Here is a 22,407-nt window from a genome sequence, read left to right as displayed (position 1 = left end):
TGTCTCTGTCACAGTCTAGTGTTGTTCTACTGTCTGTCTGACACAGTGTCTCTGTCACAGTGATGACAACTGTAATGTTATTTTAGTAGAAGACCGGTAAGTGAGGAAGGTTCAAATGTCTGGTTCAGGTTACTGTCAGTGACATCTACAGACAGAACACTGGAAATGACAGATTAGATGCTGTGTAATGAGTTAATGTAGACACAACCTAACAACAGTCTAACAACCTCTAACAACCTAACAACCTAACAACCCCTAGTTTATAACAGAACAACAGTCTCATGTACAGGTTTCCACTAGTTTATAACAGAACACCAGTCTAATGTACAGCTTTCCCCTAGTTTATAACAGAACACCAGTCTCATGTACAGCTTTCCCCTAGTTTATAACAGAACAACATTCTCATGTACAGCTTTCCCCTAGTTTATATTACCTATATTTCCTTTTATTTAGTGAGTTTCTCTGTTGGCTTCCTGACAGGTTGATTTGTGATGTAGCTAAATGCTAGCTGGGTTGGGAATGTTGTGAATAGAAGCATGCAGAATTGCAGAGATCCGTTAGAGCTGGGTCATGTGTGCTTTTCCCAGGACATTACCAGGACTATTTCATGTCATCTCACTGAGATTGGTTTGTTGTGATCTCGTTGAATGGGACCCTAAACTGTTGATGCTGCCAGGCAACACGCGTGTGTTCTGTAAAATGGAGTGTTGATTACAGGAAAGACACAGTAGATCTGTGGGGGGATCGTGTTGTGTTTCTAATGTTTAGTAGCTACAGGATGCACCAAGGAACTCCTGTTCTCTGAATGGCCAATCAAACAGGGCGGGGCTTGTGGCTGGTCCTTTTTTCATGGTGACAGCTGAACAGAACAGTAGCCTACTGTGTGTGTGCATGATGTGGCTCTGTGTGTGTGTGTGTGTGTGTGTGTGACTTATATGCATGCACACTCATGCTCGACTGTTCTCCTCTGTTCTGTTCTCCTCTGTTCTGTTCTACTCTCCTCTGTTCTGTTCTCCTCTGTTCTGTTCTGTTCTCCTCTGTTCTGTTCTCCTCTCCTCTGTTCTGTTTTCCTCTGTTCTGTTCTCCTCTCCTCTGTTCTGCTCTGTTCTGTTCTCCTCTGTTCTCCTCTGTTCTGTTCTACTCTCCTCTGTTCTCCTCTGTTCTGTTCTACTCTCCTCTGTTCTGTTCTGTTCTGTTCTGTTCTCCTCTGTTCTGTTCTACTCTCCTCTGTTCTGTTCTGTTCTGTTCTGTTCTGTTCTGCTCTCCTCTGTTCTGTTCTCCTCTGTTCTCCTCTGTTCTGTTCTACTCTCCTCTGTTCTCCTCTGTTCTGTTCTCCTCTCCTCTGTTCTGTTCTGTTCTCCTCTGTTCTGTTCTCCTCTGTTCTGTTCTCCTCTCCTCTGTTCTCCTCTGTTCTGTTCTGTTCTCCTCTGTTCTGTTCTGTTCTCCTCTGTTCTGTTCTGTTCTCCTCTGTTCTGTTCTCCTCTCCTCTCCTCTGTTCTGTTCTCCTCTGTTCTGTTCTCCTCTGTTCTGTTCTCCTCTGTTCTCCTCTGTTCTGTTCTCCTCTGTTCTGTTCTGTTCTGTTCTCCTCTGTTCTGTTCTCCTCTGTTCTGTTCTGTTCTCCTCTGTTCTGTTCTCCTCTGTTCTGTTATTAACCTCTGTTCTGTTCTCCTCTGTTCTGTTCTGTTCTCCTCTGTTCTGTTCTCCTCTGTTCTGTTCTCCTCTGTTCTGTTCTCCTCTGTTCTGTTATTAACCTCTGTTCTGTTCTCCTCTTGTCTGTTCTGTTCTCCTCTGTTCTCCTCTCCTCTCCTCTGTTCTGTTCTGTTCTCCTCTGTTCTGTTTTCCTGTTCTGTTCTCCTCTGTTCTGTTCTGTTCTCCTCTGTTCTCCTCTCTGTTCTGTTCTCCTCTGTTCTCTCTTCTCTGTTCTGTTCTGTTCTCCTCTGTTCTCCTCTGTTCTGTTCTCCTCTGTTCTGTTCTCCTCTGTTCTGTTCTCCTGTCTGTTCTGTTCTGTTCTCCTCTGTTCTGTTCTCCTCTGTTCTGTTCTCCTCTGTTCTGTTATTAACCTCTGTTCTGTTCTCCTCTGTTCTGTTCTCTCCTCTGCTCTGTTCTGTTCTCCTCTGTTCTGTTCTCCTCTGTTCTGTTCTCCTCTGTTCTGTTCTCCTCTGTTCTCCTCTGTTCTGTTCTCCTCTGTTCTGTTCTCCTCTCCTCTGCTCTGTTCTGTTCTGTTCTCCTCTGTTCTGTTCTCCTCTGTTCTGTTCTCCTCTGTTCTGTCTCCTCTCCTCTGCTCTGTTCTGTTCTGTTCTCCTCTGTTCTGTTCTCCTCTGTTCTCCTCTGTTCTGTTCTCCTCTGTTCTGTTGTTCTGTTCTCCTCTGTTCTGTTCTCCTCTGTTCTGTTCTCCTCTGTTCTGTTCTCCTCTGTTCTGTTCTTCTGTTCTCCTCTGTTCTGTTCTCCTCTGTTCTGTTCTCCTCTGTTCTCCTCTGTTTTGTTCTGTTCTCCTCTTTTCTGCTCTGTTCTCCTTTGCTCTGCTCTCCTCTGTTCCCCCGTCCTCTCATCTCTTCTGTTCTCCTTTCCTTTGTTCTCCACTCCTGTGTTCTCCTCTCCTCTCATCTGTTCTCCTCTGTTCTCCTCTCCTCTCATCTGTTCTCCAATGTTCTGTTCTCCTCTCCTCTGTTCTGCTCTGCTCTGTAGATGGATGAGATTAAGTTAAAAGACAGAGCATGCTGTGTGCTGGGGAAGGAACTGGGTGTTCAGGCTGGACACACTCAGAGGCTCCAGCTGCAGAAGGAGGCTGTGGATGAGCAGCTAGCCCAGATCAGAAGCAGGGAGGCTGGGGCAGGAGGACACCTCCACAGCCCCAAACGAGACGCTCCTTACCCCAGTGGTGCAGGAGACACCTCAGAGAGCCTCGTAAGCAATCTCTCTCCCTCCATCTCGCCTCTCACTACTGCATAATGCAGGCTACCCCTCCATCTAGCCTCTCACTGCTGCTCATGCAGGCTATCTATAGACCTACCTCCACAAACGCAAGGCCCTTTGTTGCCTCTGCAACTTTAAATCTAGCTAACGTGTTTATTTTGCTTTCTTTGTGCTTCACCTTCTTTATCTGTTTCTAGACGCTTAAATGGAGTCTAGAGATCTGCCCTGGCTGAGCCTAGATTTTCTCTATTACTGCACCCAGCACCAGTCCTATCACCTTCCTTTACTGTCTATTCCTCCACCCAGCACCAGTCCTCTAACGTCCCTTTGCTGTCTATTCCTCCACCCAGCACCAGTCCTCTCACCTTCCTCTACTGTCTATTCCTCCACCCAGCACCAGTCCTCTAACGTCCCTTTGCTGTCTATTCCTCCATCCAGCACCAGTCCTCTCACCTTCCTTTACTGTCTATTCCTCCACCCAGCACCAGTCCTCTAACGTCCCTTTGCTGTCTATTCCTCCACCCAGCACCAGTCCTCTAACGTCCCTTTGCTGTATATTCCTCCACCCAGCACCAGTCCTATCACCTTCCTTTACTGTATATTCCTCCACCCAGCACCAGTCCTATCACCTTCCATTACTGTCTATTCCTCCATCCAGCACCAGTCCTCTAACGTCCCATTACTGTCTATTCCTCCACCCAGCACCAGTCCTCTAACGTCCCATTACTGTCTATTCCTCCATCCAGCACCAGTCCTCTAACGTCCCTTTGCTGTCTATTCCTCCACCCAGCACCAGTCCTCTAACGTCCCTTTACTGTCTATTCCTCCATCCAGCACCAGTCCTCTAACGTCCCTTTGCTGTCTATTCCTCCACCCAGCACCAGTCCTCTAACGTCCCTTTACTGTCTATTCCTCCATCCAGCACCAGTCCACTCACCTTCCTTTACTGTCTATTCCTCCATCCAGCACCAGTCCACTCACCTTCCTTTACTGTCTATTCCTCCACCAGCACCAGTCCACTCACCTTCCTTTACTGTCTATTCCTCCATCCAGCACCAGTCCTCTCACCTTCCTTTACTGTCTATTCCTCCATCCAGCACCAGTCCACTCACCTTCCTTTACTGTCTATTCCTCCACCAGCACCAGTCCACTCACCTTCCTTTACTGTCTATTCCTCCATCCAGCACCAGTCCACTCACCTTCCTTTACTGTCTATTCCTCCACCAGCACCAGTCCACTCACCTTCCTTTACTGTCTATTCCTCCACCCAGCACCAGTCCTCTAACGTCCCTTTACTGTCTATTCCTCCATCCAGCACCAGTCCTCTAACGTCCCTTTACTGTCTATTCCTCCACCCAGCACCAGTCCTCTCACCTTCCTTTACTGTATATTCCTCCACCCAGCACCAGTCCTATCACCTTCCTTTACTGTATATTCCTCCACCCAGCACCAGTCCTATCACCTTCCATTACTGTCTATTCCTCCATCCAGCACCAGTCCTCTAACGTCCCATTACTGTCTATTCCTCCACCCAGCACCAGTCCTCTAACGTCCCATTACTGTCTATTCCTCCATCCATCACCAGTCCTCTAACGTCCCTTTGCTGTCTATTCCTCCACCCAGCACCAGTCCTCTAACGTCCCTTTACTGTCTATTCCTCCATCCAGCACCAGTCCTCTAACGTCCCTTTGCTGTCTATTCCTCCACCCAGCACCAGTCCTCTAACGTCCCTTTACTGTCTATTCCTCCATCCAGCACCAGTCCACTCACCTTCCTTTACTGTCTATTCCTCCACCAGCACCAGTCCACTCACCTTCCTTTACTGTCTATTCCTCCATCCAGCACCAGTCCTCTCACCTTCCTTTACTGTCTATTCCTCCATCCAGCACCAGTCCACTCACCTTCCTTTACTGTCTATTCCTCCACCAGCACCAGTCCACTCACCTTCCTTTACTGTCTATTCCTCCACCCAGCACCAGTCCTCTAACGTCCCTTTACTGTCTATTCCTCCATCCAGCACCAGTCCTCTCACCTTCCTTTACTGTCTATTCCTCCACCCAGCACCAGTCCTCTAACGTCCCTTTACTGTCTATTCCTCCACCCAGCACCAGTCCTCTCACCTTCCTTTACTGTCTATTCCTCCACCCAGCACCAGTCCTATCACCTTCCTTTACTGTATATTCCTCCACCCAGCACCAGTCCTATCACCTTCCTTTACTGTCTATTCCTCCACCCAGCACCAGTCCTCTCACCTTCCTTTACTGTCTATTCCTCCATCCAGCACCAGTCCTCTCACCTTCCTTTACTGTCTATTCCTCCACCCAGCACCAGTCCTCTAACGTCCCATTACTGTCTATTCCTCCATCCAGCACCAGTCCTCTAACGTCCCTTTGCTGTCTATTCCTCCACCCAGCACCAGTCCTCTAACGTCCCTTTACTGTCTATTCCTCCATCCAGCACCAGTCCTCTCACCTTCCTTTACTGTCTATTCCTCCATCCAGCACCAGTCCTCTAACGTCCCTTTGCTGTCTATTCCTCCACCCAGCACCAGTCCTCTAACGTCCCTTTGCTGTCTATTCCTCCACCCAGCACCAGTCCTCTAACGTCCCTTTACTGTCTATTCCTCCATCCAGCACCAGTCCTCTAACGTCCCTTTGCTGTCTATTCCTCCACCCAGCACCAGTCCTCTAACGTCCCTTTACTGTCTATTCCTCCATCCAGCACCAGTCCTCTCACCTTCCTTTACTGTCTATTCCTCCACCCAGCACCAGTCCTCTAACGTCCCTTTGCTGTCTATTCCTCCACCCAGCACCAGTCCTATCACCTTCCTTTACTGTCTATTCCTCCACCCAGCACCAGTCCTCTCACCTTCCTTTACTGTCTATTCCTCCATCCAGCACCAGTCCTCTAACGTCCCTTTACTGTCTATTCCTCCTTCCTTTACTGTCTATTCCTCCATCCAGCACCAGTCCTCTAACGTCCCTTTACTGTCTATTCCTCCACCCAGCACCAGTCCTCTAACGTCCCTTTGCTGTCTATTCCTCCACCCAGCACCAGTCCTATCACCTTCCTTTACTGTCTATTCCTCCACCCAGCACCAGTCCTCTCACCTTCCTTTACTGTCTATTCCTCCATCCAGCACCAGTCCTCTAACGTCCCTTTACTGTCTATTCCTCCACCCAGCACCAGTCCTCTAACGTCCCTTTGCTGTCTATTCCTCCATCCAGCACCAGTCCTATCACCTTCCTTTACTGTCTATTCCTCCTTCCTTTACTGTCTATCTGCAGATACGATGTTCTCTAACCTTCCTTTACTGTCTATCTGCAGATACGATGTTCTCTAACCTTCCTTTACTGTCTATCTGCAGATACGATGTTCTCTACTGTTGAAAGATGTCTTCTGCACCACTGAATCAGGAATTCTTGAGATGTTTATAGATGGTTTTGTTTCGATCTCGTTCTTTCGTCTTCAGCCCTTTATTTTTATATTTTCTAATATTCAGCTCATAAATATATATATGAATCTCTGAATTTTAAACACAGTGGATACTAAAGTCTGCACATTTCAATTTTTTATTAATATTTTACATCAAATTCCTTATAATCAAATTTACACACGTCACCATTCCCTGTTGAAGAACTAAATGTGTTTATGTCCGAGCTGTTCTTTCAGCAACAATCCAAGCCTGCCTGCTGTGCACCAGTCCGTGGCCTGTGACTTCCTCAATCTATAAGCACATCACCTGAACGCCTTCACACTGTCACCAATATTCACACTCCCTTACACTCACCTACTCATGGTTACAGAGTAGACACCTGTTATTTCAACAGGCTACTTACTTATTATTATTATCGGCATGCCTCTCAATGTAGTTAGTCTCTTCTCACAGCTGCTGAGTCTGAGTGCCATGAGTCAGGGGTAGCTGGGGCCAGCTTTGGGGTCAATTCCAATTCAAGTCAGTCAATTCAGGAAGTAAATTGACGTTCCAATTCAAGTCAGTCAATTCAGGAAGGAAATTGACGTTCCAATTCAAGTCAGTCAATTCAGGAAGTAAATTGACGTTCCAATTCAAGTCAGTCAATTCAGGAAGGAAATTGACGTTCCAATTCAAGTCAGTCAATTCAGGAAGGAAATTGACGTTCCAATTCAAGTCAGTCAATTCAGGAAGTAAATTGACGTTCCAATTCAAGTCAGTCAATTCAGGAAGTAAATTGACGTTCCAATTCAAGTCAGTCAATTCAGGAAGTAAATTGATGTTCCAATCAAGTCAGTCAATTCAGGAAGTAAATTGACGTTCCAATTCAAGTCAGTCAATTCAGGAAGTAAATTGATGTTCCAATTCAAGTCAGTCAATTCAGGAAGTAAATTGATGTTCCAATTCAAGTCAGTCAATTCAGGAAGGAAATTGACGTTCCAATTCAAGTCAGTCAATTCAGGAAGTAAATTGACGTTCCAATTCAAGTCAGTCAATTCAGGAAGGAAATTGACGTTCCAATTCAAGTCAGTCAATTCAGGAAGGAAATTGACGTTCCAATTCAAGTCAGTCAATTCAGGAAGGAAATTGACGTTCCAATTCAAGTCAGTCAATTCAGGAAGTAAATTGACGTTCCAATTCAATAATTGAATTTAAAAAATCCATCTTATTTTCAATGACTTCTCAATAAACTGAAAAGGAGAAGATATTTGTTTTTAAATGTTAAATTCAAATCATTTCCTGAATTGACTTCCTTCAGTTCAAAAGGACCCCAAACCCTGATGAGTAGCAAGCAAGGCTGCACTGTAATAACCACCATAGTAAACGACCGTAGCCTATTGAATAGTGTTTTCATTTTCACGGCAGAAAATGGATGAATGTTTTTTATTTTTCTGTTTATTATTTGTTCTGTGTAAGAATGAATGTACCCACTGTCCACTTTATTACACTGTTATTTAGATAAATCCATGTCAACAGGAACCCAGAAGTTTCCGGGTGTATTTTACCGCATTAACTGGCGCTAACTGGAGTGTTTACAGTGAAGGTCCATAGGGCTTTCGATAAGTGGGGTTCCGTGGGTGAGGCATAATATACTGTAATAATATAGCCTGGGGATGGTGTTTGAGGTTATTCCCAGTAATCTGCAGTTGGTGTGTGTTTCAGGAACAGCAGTTGGATGAGAAGGACGTGCGACGCTTCCAACTGAAGATCGCTGAGCTGAGTGCCGTTATCCGCAAACTGGAGGACCGCAACGCCCTCTTGTCAGAGGAAAGAAATGAACTGGTGAGCCGTTCTGACGTCTTCCAATCACAAGTATAAACCGGGTGGTTCCAGCCCTGAATGCTGATTGGCTGGAGGACCGCAATGCCCTCCTGTTTGGTTCTGGTATAACAACCACGTTTGGTATTGGATCAGTTTGGTTCTGGCGTTTAAAACAGGTTTGGTATTGGATCAGTTTGGTTCTGGTATAACAACCAGGTTTGATATTGGATCAGTTTGGCTCTGGTATAACAACCCAGTTTGGTATTGGATCAGTTTGGTTCTGGTATAACAACCAGGTTTGATATTGGATCAGTTTGGTTCTGGCTTAAAAAACAGGTTTGGTATTGGATCAGTTTGGTTCTGGCTTAAAAAACAGGTTTGGTATTGGATCAGTTTGGCTCTGGTATAACAACCCGGTTTGAAATTGGATCAGTTTGGTTCTGGCAACCTTTTTTCAAATTTTGCGTGACCTTTGACCCACATATTGTGAAACAAATGCATCAACAACATAGTGAGTGTTACTTTACTCACCGCAAACGGCCACCAGCGTTTACTCACTTTTCTTTTCCACTACATCACTGCCTGTCAAGCTGAGAACCTTCCTGTCATTGCAATACGTTCCCACTTATTTAAAGAGCTTCTAAGCCGAGTTTACGGGACCATGTCACTTGTTCCAGTCCAAGAACCAATGCCGTTTCAAATCCAATTGTATTTGTCACATACACATGGTTAGCAGATGTTAATGCAAGTGTAGCGAAATGCTTGGGCTTCTAGTTCCGACAGTGCAGTAATATCTAACAACTAATATCTAACACATTCACAACAACTACCTAATACACACAAATCTAAAGGGATGGAATAAGAATATGCACATATAAGTATATGGATGACCGAGCGGCAAAGGCAAGATGCAATAGTTGGTATAAAATACAGTGTATACACGTGAGATGAGTATATAAGATATGTAAACATTATTAAAGTGGCATTAGTATCAAACTCCAGGCCGTGGTCAGATGACATGAAAATATAGTTACTTTGGCCAATCACACCAAAAGCATATGCAGAAAGTTCCCTCATATCGACAGGAAAAATATGGTAGTGGATCATTGATGTTATGGTAAAATATGGTGGTGATGTTATGGTAAAATATGGTAGTGGATCATTGATGTTACGGTAAAATATGGTAGTGGGTCATTGATGTTATGGTAAAATATGGTGGTAATGTTATGGTAAAATATGGTAGTGGATCATTGATGTTATGGTTTAATATGGTGGTGGGTCATTGATGTTATGGTAAAATATGACAGTGGATCATTGATGTTATGGTAGAATATGGTAGTGGATCATTGATGTTACGGTAAAATATGGTAGTGGGTCATTGATGTTATGGTAAAATATGGTGGTGATGTTATGGTAAAATATGGTAGTGGATCATTGATGTTATGGTAAAATATGGTGGTGGGTCATTGATGTTATGGTAAAATATGATAGTGGGTCATTGATGTTATGGTAAAATATGGTTCAATTCAAACCTGTAGATTGAATTGGAGAGGGCAGTTCATAAAGAGCAGATGAAGGATATCAGGGATGTGGAAAGATTCTGTATGGAGGCCTGGTCTAACACCACCACCCCAATGTACTGCTCATCTATATCATTGTGGACCTGACTGTGTGTGTGTCTGTGTCTAGCAGCAGCACCCGCGAGAGGCAGAGGGCCCCTGCTGGACAAGAACGATACTGATGACGTGTGTGTGTGTGTATGTGTGTGTGCGTGTCTGTCTAGCCGAAGCGCCTAAGAGAGGCAGAGAGCCAGTTTATGCCCCTGCTGGACAAGAACGATACTGATGGTGTGTGTATGTGTGTGTGTGTGTCCGTCTAGCTGAAGCGCCTAAGAGAGGCAGAGAGCCAGTTTATGCCCCTGCTGGATAAGAACAAGAGGCTGAGCAGGAAGAATGAGGAGCTGGCCCACGCATTCAGACGCATGGAGAACAAACTACGCTTCATTACAGAGGAGAACATGGAAATGGTACAGCACACACACACACACACACACACACACATACACACACACATACACACACACACACACACACACACACACACACACACACACACACACACACACACACACACACACACACACACACACACACACATACACACACACACACATATACACACACGCACACATATACACACACACACATACACACACACACACACGTACACACACACACACACACATACACACACACACACACATACACACATCCACACACACACACACACACACACACACACACACACACACACACACACACACACACACACACACACACACACACACACACACACACACACACACACACACACACACACACACACACACACACACACACACACACACACACACACACACACACCCACACACACACACACACCCCCCACACACACACACACACACACACACACACACACACACACACACACACACACACACACACACACACACACACACACACAGTTGTCTATGTTTTTTCTTGGTCCTGTGCAGTTGTAAATCAAACACATACATGTGTATACACCAAATGTGTTTCCAATTTCAACATATTTTATAAGAAATAGTGAATCATGCAAGGGTGCCTATATATCACTGCACCTGTGAACACTGGATAACTTGAACACAGCGCAGTTATCTCTTGTGACAGAGAGATAACAGAACACTGACTACCTTTATGCAAAGGGTGGGTATAATCCTGAATGTTGATTGGTTAAAACCGCATTCCAGCTGGTGTCTATTCCACAAGTTACCACCGGCTAAGTCTATGACGTTAAAATGCCTATTTACTCTGTTCCATCTGACTGCACCATCCACTGTCTCACCAGCCCAATCCACTGTCTCACCAGCCCAATCCACTGTCTCATCAGCCCTATCCACTGTCTCATCAGCCCAATCCACTGTCTCATCAGCCCTATCCACTGTCTCATCAGCCCAATCCACTGTCTCATCAGCCCAATCCACTATCTCATCAGCCCAATCCACTATCTCATCAGCCCAATCCACTGTCTCATCAGCCCAATCCACTGTCTCATCAGCCCAATCCACTATCTCATCAGCCCAATCCACTGTCTCATCAACCCTATCCACTGTCTCATCAGCCCAATCCACTGTCTCATCAGCCCAATCCACTGTCTCATCAGCCCAGCCAGGCAATTTATGAACTTGATCTCCACTATAAAAAGCATCTAGACATTATCTCACATGTCTTTTAGATTAACATTTAACAGCAGTGTATAAACCTTGCTGTCTGTCTCTCTGACATTTGCAACATTGTTTCAATATTTAAATTCGATCTCCAGCTGTCCCATAGTAATGAACGAGTCTGGAGTCGGACGAGACAGGCAGACAGGCAGACAGGCAGACAGGCAGACAGACAGACAGGCAGACAGGCCGACAGGCAGACAGACAGACAGACAGGCAGACAGACAGACAGACAGACAGACAGACAGACAGACAGACAGACAGACAGACAGACAGACAGACAGACAGACAGACAGACAGACAGACAGACAGACAGACAGACAGACAGACAGACAGACAGACAGACAGACAGACAGACAGACAGACAGACAGACAGACAGACAGACAGACAGACAGACAGACAGACAGGCAGGCAGCGTTTCTCAGCCAGTCGAAATCATGAATCAGCTGGCATCATTTTATTGGTTTTTATGGATTTTATAAAAAATAAATGTAAATTGAAAAAAGGTCAAACGAAACGAAGTGCAGCTAGTTTGTAGTCTTTCCATCTTCAGTTTGAAGTGATTGTGTTAGCTGTGTTGTTGGCTAGCTCCTCTGAACAACAGTGTCCTGACGAGAGAGCACGTTTTCTATGCCAGGCAAAATCGCGCCTCATTAGTTCATTGTTATGGATGAACTAGTATGAATAAATTAATAAATTAATCAAAATATTTTTTTTTAAATTCAAATGTATCAATAATTATTTGAATAATTTGGTAACCCGTATAAAAGTGACAATGCCATTGAAGCCGGTGTTTGGGCCTAACAACATCCGTGCCAATATATCCTCCAAACACCGGCTTCTGGGGCATTATCACTTAATTAGCATAGATTACAGCAACTTCTAATGACAGAGAGTTAACAAAACACCGACTACCCTTATTAACACAGTACAGTAATCTCTTGTGACAAGAGAGTTAACATGAATCAAGTGGAGTAGCTGACTAGTGCATAGAGATTTGGTTCTTCAGATTTCAGAAAATGCCTCAAATTTAATATTAATATTTAATATTAATATATTTAATATCTTTCTTGTTTTTAAAGCTGCAATATGTCACTTTTTGGGCGACCTGACCAAAATCACATAGAAATACGAGTTATAGATCTGTCATTCTCATTGAAAGCAAGTCTAAGAAGCGGTAGATCTGTTCTATGTGCTTTTCTTCTATGCTTCCTGTTCATAAGTTTATTTTTTGCATCTTGTACTTTCGGGTTTTGTACATCAGCTTCAAACAGCTGAATATACAATATTTTTGGTTGATGGTACAATGGATTCTTCTGACTGTTCATTGCTTGTTTTGTCACATAAACTGACAATCGGCGAGCTATTAGAATTTTAGCAACCAGGAAATGGCGGAGCGATTTCCGCATATTACACCTTTAACCGATTGACTTCCTTTCCAGAGAGAGAAGGTAGCCACCAAAAGACGTCCCAGCTCTCTAAACGACCTTGATCAGAGTCAGGAGGAGAGAGAGATCGAGTTCCTCAGACTGCAGGTTCTGGAACAGCAGAATATTATTGACGACCTGTCAAAGGTAATTACAATTTCTATGACAACAGCACCCCTCCATGGGTTTACTCTGTCGTTCTCTCTCTCTCTCTTTCTCTCTCTGTTTCTCTCTCTTTCTCTGTCATTCTCTGTCATTCTCTCTCTCTCTCTTTCTCACTCTGTCATTCATTATCTCTCTCTCTCTCTCTCTCTCTCTCTCTGTTTCTCTCTCTGTTTCTCTCTCTCTCTGTTTCTCTCTCTCTCTGTTTCTCTCTCTCTCTCTCTGTCGTTCTCTCTCTCTCTCTTTCTCTCTCTGTTTCTCTCTCTCTCTCTCTCTTTCTCTGTCATTCTCTGTCATTCTCTCTCTCTCTCTCTTTCTCACTCTGTCATTCATTATCTCTCTCTCTCTCTCTCTCTCTCTCTCTCTGTTTCTCTCTCTCTCTCTTTCTCTGTCATTCTCTGTCATTCTCTCTCTCTCTCTCTCTTTCTCACTCTGTCATTCATTATCTCTCTCTCTCTCTCTCTCTCTCTCTTTCTCTCTCTGTTTCTCTCTCTCTCTCTCTCTTTCTCTGTCATTCTCTGTCATTCTCTCTCTCTCTCTCTTTCTCTCTCTGTCATTCATTATCTCTCTCTCTCTCTCTCTCTTTCTCTCTTTCTCTCTTTCTCATTCTGTCATTCTCTCTCTCTCTCTCTCTCTCTCTCTCTCTCTTTCTCACTGTCATTCTTTCTCTCTCTCTCTCACTCTCTTTTTTTCTATCTCTTTCTCTCTCTCGCTTACTCTCTGTCATTCTTTATCTATCTTTCTTACTCGCTTACCCTCTTTGTTTCTTTCTTTCTCTCTCTCTCTCTCTCCATCCCTCTCTCTCTCTTTCTCTATTTTCCTCTCTCTCTCTGTCACACTCATGCTCACAGTCGCCTTCACTGGTAGGCCCCACACACTGATGATTTTGAATCAAACGGAAGGGATTTGTAGTCATGAAACACAGGATGAGACATTGCAACAAAAACAACAACAAAATGCCTGTGTTTTCTAGGCACTGGAGACAGCTGGATACGTGAAGAGTGTGATTGTAAGTTCATTAAGATAAATCAATCAAGTATTATGACAGGAATGCAACATGAGGGAAAGTTTGATAGAAACAACAACTAATCTAACCTTATATCAATATAATCTTAGTTTGATGCAACCTCTCCCCAGACTCTGATATGGAAATGTCCTTGTGTGTCTTACTCTCACACTTTCCCTATATATAGTAGTGCACTATTACTGTACTATTGTTTAATATTAACTATGTCTCTGAGGATAGTACTGTTTAATATTAACTATGTCTCTGAGGATAGTACTGTTTAATATTAGGTGTCTCTGAGGATAGTACTGTTTAATATTAGGTGTCTCTGAGGATAGACTGTTTAATATTAGGTGTCTCTGAGGATAGTACTGTTTAATATTAGGTGTCTATGAGGATAGTACTGTTTAATATTAGGTGTCTATGAGGATAGTACTGTTTAATATTAGGTGTCTATGAGGATAGTACTGTTTAATATTAGGTGTCTATGAGGATAGTACTGTTTAATATTAGGTGTCTATGAGGATAGTACTGTTTAATATTAGGTGTCTATGAGGATAGTACTGTTTAATATTAACTATGTCTCTGAGGATAGTACTGTTTAATATTAGGTGTCTCTGAGGATAGTACTGTTTAATATTAGGTGTCTCTGAGGATAGTACTGTTTAATATTAGGTGTCTATGAGGATAGTACTGTTTAATATTAGGTGTCTCTGAGGATAGTACTGTTTAATATTAGGTGTTTGAGATAGTACTGTTTAATATTAGGTGTCTATGAGGATAGTACTGTTTAATATTAGGTGTCTATGAGGATAGTACTGTTTAATATTAGGTGTCTCTGAGGATAGTACTGTTTAATATTAGGTGTCTATGAGGATAGTACTGTTTAATATTAGGTGTCTATGAGGATAGTACTGTTTAATATTAGGTGTCTATGAGGATAGTACTGTTTAATATTAGGTGTCTATGAGGATAGTACTGTTTAATATTAGGTGTCTATGAGGATAGTACTGTTTAATATTAGGTGTCTATGAGGATAGTACTGTTTAATATTAGGTGTCTATGAGGATAGTACTGTTTAATATTAACTATGTCTCTGAGGATAGTACTGTTTAATATTAGGTGTCTCTGAGGATAGTACTGTTTAATATTAGGTGTCTATGAGGATAGTACTGTTTAATATTAACTATGTCTATGAGGATAGTACTGTTTAATATTAGGTGTCTATGAGGATAGTACTGTTTAATATTAGGTGTCTATGAGGATAGTACTGTTTAATATTAGGTGTCTATGAGGATAGTACTGTTTAATATTAGGTGTCTATGAGGATAGTACTGTTTAATATTAGGTGTCTATGAGGATAGTACTGTTTAATATTAGGTGTCTATGAGGATAGTACTGTTTAATATTAGGTGTCTATGAGGATAGTACTGTTTAATATTAGGTGTCTCTGAGGATAGTACTGTTTAATATTAGGTGTCTATGAGGATAGTACTGTTTAATATTAGGTGTCTATGAGGATAGTACTGTTTAATATTAGGTGTCTATGAGGATAGTACTGTTTAATATTAGGTGTCTATGAGGATAGTACTGTTTAATATTAGGTGTCTATGAGGATAGTACTGTTTAATATTAGGTGTCTCTGAGGATAGTACTGTTTAATATTAGGTGTCTATGAGGATAGTACTGTTTAATATTAACTATGTCTCTGAGGATAGTACTGTTTAATATTAGGTGTCTCTGAGGATAGTACTGTTTAATATTAGGTGTCTATGAGGATAGTACTGTTTAATATTAACTATGTCTATGAGGATAGTACTGTTTAATATTAGGTGTCTATGAGGATAGTACTGTTTAATATTAGGTGTCTATGAGGATAGTACTGTTTAATATTAGGTGTCTATGAGGATAGTACTGTTTAATATTAGGTGTCTATGAGGATAGTACTGTTTAATATTAGGTGTCTATGAGGATAGTACTGTTTAATATTAGGTGTCTATGAGGATAGTACTGTTTAATATTAGGTGTCTATGAGGATAGTACTGTTTAATATTAGGTGTCTCTGAGGATAGTACTGTTTAATATTAGGTGTCTATGAGGATAGTACTGTTTAATATTAGGTGTCTCTGAGGATAGTACTGTTTAATATTAACTATGTCTCTGAGGATAGTACTGTTTAATATTAGGTGTCTATGAGGATAGTACTGTTGAATATCTAGCTATGTCTCTGAGGATAGTACTGTTTAATATTAACTATGTCTCTGAGGATAGTACTGTTGAATATCTAGCTATGTCTCTGAGGATAGTACTGTTTAATATTAACTATGTCTCTGAGGATAGTACTGTTTAATATTAGGTGTCTCTGAGGATAGTACTGTTTAATATTAACTATGTCTCTGAGGATAGTACTGTTTAATATTAGGTGTCTCTGAGGATAGTACTGTTTAATATTAGGTGTCTATGAGGATAGTACTGTTTAATATTAGGTGTCTATGAGGATAGTACTGTTTAATATTAGGTGTCTATGAGGATAGTACTGTTTAATATTAGGTGTCTCTGAGGATAGTACTGTTTAATATTAGGTGTCTCTGAGGATAGTACTGTTTAATATTAACTATGTCTCTGAGGATAGTACTGTTTAATATTAGGTGTCTATGAGGATAGTACTGTTTAATATTAGGTGTCTCTGAGGATAGTACTGTTTAATATTAGGTGTCTCTGAGGATAGTACTGTTTAATATTAACTATGTCTCTGAGGATAGTACTGTTTAATATTAACTATGTCTCTGAGGATAGTACTGTTTAATATTAGGTGTCTCTGAGGATAGTACTGTTTAATATTAACTATGTCTCTGAGGATAGTACTGTTTAATATTAGGTGTCTATGAGGATAGTACTGTTTAATATTAGGTGTCTATGAGGATAGTACTGTTTAATATTAGGTGTCTCTGAGGATAGTACTGTTTAATATTAGGTGTCTCTGAGGATAGTACTGTTTAATATTAGGTGTCTCTGAGGATAGTACTGTTTAATATTAACTATGTCTCTGAGGATAGACTGTTTAATATTAGGTGTCTCTGAGGATAGTACTGTTTAATATTAGGTGTCTATGAGGATAGACTGTTTAATATTAGGTGTCTCTGAGGATAGTACTGTTTAATATTAACTATGTCTCTGAGGATAGTACTGTTTAATATTAGGTGTCTATGAGGATAGTACTGTTTAATATTAGGTGTCTATGAGGATAGTACTGTTTAATATTAGGTGTCTCTGAGGATAGTACTGTTTAATATTAGGTGTCTCTGAGGATAGTATTGTTTAATATTAACTATGTCTCTGAGGATAGTACTGTTTAATATTAGGTGTCTATGAGGATAGTACTGTTTAATATTAGGTGTCTCTGAGGATAGTACTGTTTAATATTAGGTGTCTCTGAGGATAGTACTGTTTAATATTAACTATGTCTCTGAGGATAGTACTGTTTAATATTAGGTGTCTCTGAGGATAGTACTGTTTAATATTAGGTGTCTCTGAGGATAGACTGTTTAATATTAGGTGTCTATGAGGATAGTACTGTTTAATATTAGGTGTCTATGAGGATAGTACTGTTGAATATCTAGCTATGTCTCTGAGGATAGTACTGCTGAATATTAACTATGTCTCTGAGGATAGTACTGTTTAATATTAGGTGTCTATGAGGATAGACTGTTTAATATTAGGTGTCTATGAGGATAGTACTGTTTAATATTAGGTGTCTATGAGGATAGTACTGTTTAATATTAGGTGTCTATGAGGATAGTACTGTTTAATATTAGGTGTCTATGAGGATAGTACTGTTTAATATTAACTATGTCTCTGAGGATAGTACTGTTTAATATTAGGTGTCTCTGAGGATAGTACTGTTTAATATTAACTATGTCTCTGAGGATAGTACTGTTTAATATTAACTATGTCTCTGAGGATAGTACTGTTTAATATTAGGTGTCTATGAGGATAGTACTGTTTAATATTAGGTGTCTATGAGGATAGTACTGTTTAATATTAGGTGTCTATGAGGATAGTACTGTTTAATATTAGGTGTCTCTGAGGATAGTACTGTTTAATATTAGGTGTCTCTGAGGATAGTACGGTTTAATATTAGGTGTCTATGAGGATAGTACTGTTTAATATTAGGTGTCTATGAGGATAGTACTGTTGAATATCTAGCTATGTCTCTGAGGATAGTACTGTTTAATATTAGGTGTCTATGAGGATAGTACTGTTTAATATTAGGTGTCTCTGAGGATAGTACTGTTTAATATTAGGTGTCTCTGAGGATAGTACTGTTTAATATTAGGTGTCTATGAGGATAGTACTGTTTAATATTAACTATGTCTCTGAGGATAGTACTGTTTAATATTAGGTGTCTATGAGGATAGTACTGTTTAATATTAGGTGTCTATGAGGATAGTACTGTTTAATATTAGGTGTCTCTGAGGATAGTACTGTTTAATATTAGGTGTCTCTGAGGATAGTACTGTTTAATATTAACTATGTCTCTGAGGATAGTACTGTTTAATATTAGGTGTCTATGAGGATAGTACTGTTTAATATTAGGTGTCTATGAGGATAGTACTGTTTAATATTAGGTGTCTCTGAGGATAGTACTGTTTAATATTAGGTGTCTCTGAGGATAGTATTGTTTAATATTAACTATGTCTATGAGGATAGTACTGTTTAATATTAGGTGTCTATGAGGATAGTACTGTTTAATATTAGGTGTCTATGAGGATAGTACTGTTTAATATTAGGTGTCTATGAGGATAGTACTGTTTAATATGAACTATGTCTCTGAGGATAGTACTGTTTAATATTAACTATGTCTCTGAGGATAGTACTGTTTAATATTAACTATGTCTCTGAGGATAGTACTGTTTAATATTAACTATGTCTCTGAGGAAAGCTCTGTTTAATATTAACTATGTCTCTGAGGATAGTACTGTTTAATATTAGGTGTCTCTGAGGATAGTACTGTTTAATATTAACTATGTCTCTGAGGATAGTACTGTTTAATATTAGGTGTCTCTGAGGATAGTACTGTTTAATATTAGGTGTCTATGAGGATAGTACTGTTTAATATTAGGTGTCTCTGAGGATAGTACTGTTTAATATTAGGTGTCTATGAGGATAGTACTGTTTAATATTAGGTGTCTATGAGGATAGTACTGTTTAATATTAGGTGTCTATGAGGATAGTACTGTTTAATATTAGGTGTCTCTGAGGATAGTACTGTTTAATATTAACTATGTCTATGAGGATAGTACTGTTTAATATTAGGTGTCTCTGAGGATAGTACTGTTTAATATTAGGTGTCTATGAGGATAGTACTGTTTAATATTAGGTGTCTCTGAGGATAGTACTGTTGAATATTAACTATGTCTCTGAGGATAGTACTGTTTAATATCTAGCTATGTCTCTGAGGATAGTACTGTTGAATATTAACTATGTCACTGAGGATAGTACTGTTTAATATCTAGCTATGTCTCTGAGGATAGTACTGCTGAATATTAACTATGTCTCTGAGGATAGTACTGTTGAATATTAACTATGTCACTGAGGATAGTACTGTTGACTATCTAGCTATGTCACTGAGGATAGTACTGTTGAATATTAGGTGTCTATGAGGATAGTACTGTTTAATATTAGGTGTCTCTGAGGATAGTACTGTTTAATATCTAGCTATGTCTCTGAGGATAGTACTGTTGAATATCTAGCTATGTCACTGAGGATAGTACTGTTGAATATTAGGTGTCTATGAGGATAGTACTGTTTAATATTAGGTGTCTCTGAGGATAGTACTGTTTAATATCTAGCTATGTCTCTGAGGATAGTACTGTTGAATATCTAGCTATGTCTATGAGGATAGTACTGTTGAATATTAGGTGTCTATGAGGATAGTACTGTTGACTATCTAGGTATGTCACTGAGGATAGTACTGTTGAATATTAGGTGTCTATGAGGATAGTACTGTTTAATATTAGGTGTCTCTGAGGATAGTACTGTTGAATATCTAGCTATGTCTCTGAGGATAGTACTGTTGAATATCTAGCTATGTCTATGAGGATAGTACTGTTTAATATTAGGTGTCTATGAGGATAGTACTGTTTAATATTAGGTGTCTATGAGGAAAGCTCTGTTTAATACGCCTGTTGTATTCGGCACATGACAAACAACATTTTCCTTCATCTTCTATGGAATGATGTTCTAGGAAAGAGATATGCTGCTGAGGTACAGACGGCAGGGCAGCATAGGGAGGAAGAAGGCCATCAGGCCGTGTAAACCGGTGGTAGAGACGTTCTTTGGTTACGATGAAGAGGCTTCTATAGACTCAGACGGTTCCTCCATCTCCTTCCACACAGACAGGACACCGTGCACACCAGACGATGACCTGGAGGAGGTAAGACCTGGAGACACACAGTTCTGCTTGTTGTGTTTAAAGGGGAGTCTGACAGAGAGAAAGAGTGTGATCAAGAGAGAGGGAGAGAGGAAAGAGAAAGGTCAAGACAGAGAGAAAGAGTGTGGTCAAGAGAGAGGGAGAGAGGAAAGAGAAAGGTCAAGACAGAGAAAAAGAGAGAGGAGGGAGAGAGAGAGATATACATGTATATTTTGTCGTCTGATTGCTCCCTGATGACAGCTTGACGTTTAGACATTTGGTTTGTATCAGAACTATGAATGAATGTGGAAGTGTGTTTCCATTCTTGATATACAGCAGTCAATTACAGAAGTGTAAATATGCAACGCAACGTTTACCGAGAAGCAGACATATTGCCTGTTTCTATTGTCATATGTTGTTTCTGATATTGTGTTATAATGTTATAATGACCATGGGGAGGGACAGTGACCTCTGACCTCCCTCACTGTTGTTTCTGATATTGTGTTATGATAACCATGGGGAGGGACAGCGACCTCTGACCTCCCTCACTGTTGTTTCTGATATTGTGTTAGAATAACCATGGGGAGGGACAGCGACCTCTGACTACCCTCACTGTTGTTTCTGATATTGTGTTAGAATAACCATGTGGAGGGACAGCGACCTCTGACTACCCTCACTGTTGTTTCTGATATTGTGTTAGAATAACCATGTGGAGGGACAGCGACCTCTGACTACCCTCACTGTTGTTTCTGATATTGTGTTATAATGACCGTGGGGAGGGACAGCGACCTCTGACCTCCCTCACTGTTGTTTCTGATATTGTGTTAGAATAACCATGGGGAGGGACAGCGACCTCTGACTACCCTCATTGTTGTTTCTGATATTGTGTTAGAATAACCATGTGGAGGGACAGCGACCTCTGACTACCCTCACTGTTGTTTCTGATATTGTGTTATAATGACCATGGGGAGGGACAGTGACCTCTGACTACCCTCACTGTTGTTTCTGTCTGTCTGTACATCTACCTGTCTGCCCGTCTCTCCGTCTGCCTGTCCGTCTGTCTGCCTGTCTGCCCGTCTGTCTACCTGTCTGTCTGTACATCTGCCTGTCTGTCTTTCTGCCTGTCTTCCCGTCTGTCTGTCTGCCTGCCCATCTGTCTGCCTGTCTGCCCATCTGTCTACCTGTCTGCCTGTCTACCTGTCTTTCTGTTTGCCTGCCTGTCTGTCTACCTGTCTTTCTGTCTGCCTGTCTGCCTGTAGGGTATGATCAGGGAGGAGACAGAGATGAGGTTTCATCAGTTGACCATGGAGTACCAGGCTCTTCAGAGAGCCTATGCACTTCTACAGGAGCAGGTGGGGGGCACGTTTGATGCAGAGAAGGAAGTCAAGGTAAGAGGTGCTCTATTATGATGCCATTATCAAAACGTGTATTTCATTCACTGGGCAGTAATGTATTTCAGACCACTAGTCCACTGGAAGTATTGGGCTATAGTCGTATTCACCTGTCCTTCATAAGTAGGACTCCTCCAAGGCCTGATTCAGCCCAGACATTCACATAAATCATGCATTGACGTCCGTGAGAGAAAATGTGAGTTAAGCACGCAAGTCTCAAACCAAAATGCTGCCCTAGACACTGAACCAGGTAGAGACTGACCAGGTAGAGCCAGAATGCTGCCATAGAGACTGAACCAGGTAGAGACTGAATGCTGCCATAGAGACTGAACCAGGTAGAGCCAGAATGCTGCCATAGAGACTGAACCAGGTAGAGACTGAATGCTGCCATAGAGACTGAACCAGGTAGAGACTGAATGCTGCCATAGAGACTGAACCAGGTAGAGACTGAATGCTGCCATAGAGACTGAACCAGGTAGAGACTGAATGCTGCCATAGAGACTGAACCAGGTAGAGACTGAATGCTGCCATAGAGACTGAACCAGGTAGAGCCAGAATGCTGCCATAGAGACTGAACCAGGTAGAGACTGAATGCTG

General features: G+C 41.4%; 1 protein-coding gene across 1 annotated transcript in view; it reads left to right on the top strand.

The window, feature by feature from the left end:
• The window catches only part of LOC112242080 (janus kinase and microtubule-interacting protein 3-like), a 64,902-nt gene that overhangs the window by 31,402 nt on the left and 11,093 nt on the right, over positions 1-22,407 (top strand). Inside the window, exons 4-9 of the mRNA XM_042314534.1 lie at positions 2,686-2,904; positions 8,051-8,170; positions 10,029-10,175; positions 12,855-12,986; positions 20,255-20,443; positions 21,679-21,807. Of these exons, the coding sequence (XP_042170468.1) occupies positions 2,686-2,904; positions 8,051-8,170; positions 10,029-10,175; positions 12,855-12,986; positions 20,255-20,443; positions 21,679-21,807 (936 nt within the window). The remainder of the gene's footprint in view (positions 1-2,685; positions 2,905-8,050; positions 8,171-10,028; positions 10,176-12,854; positions 12,987-20,254; positions 20,444-21,678; positions 21,808-22,407) is intronic.

The sequence above is a fragment of the Oncorhynchus tshawytscha genome, unplaced genomic scaffold (assembly GCF_018296145.1).
Source record: "Oncorhynchus tshawytscha isolate Ot180627B unplaced genomic scaffold, Otsh_v2.0 Un_contig_76_pilon_pilon, whole genome shotgun sequence".
NCBI classification, from domain to species: Eukaryota; Metazoa; Chordata; class Actinopteri; order Salmoniformes; family Salmonidae; genus Oncorhynchus; species Oncorhynchus tshawytscha.
Note: the sequence above shows the minus strand (reverse complement) of the source record. Positions and strands in the feature narration are given on the sequence as shown.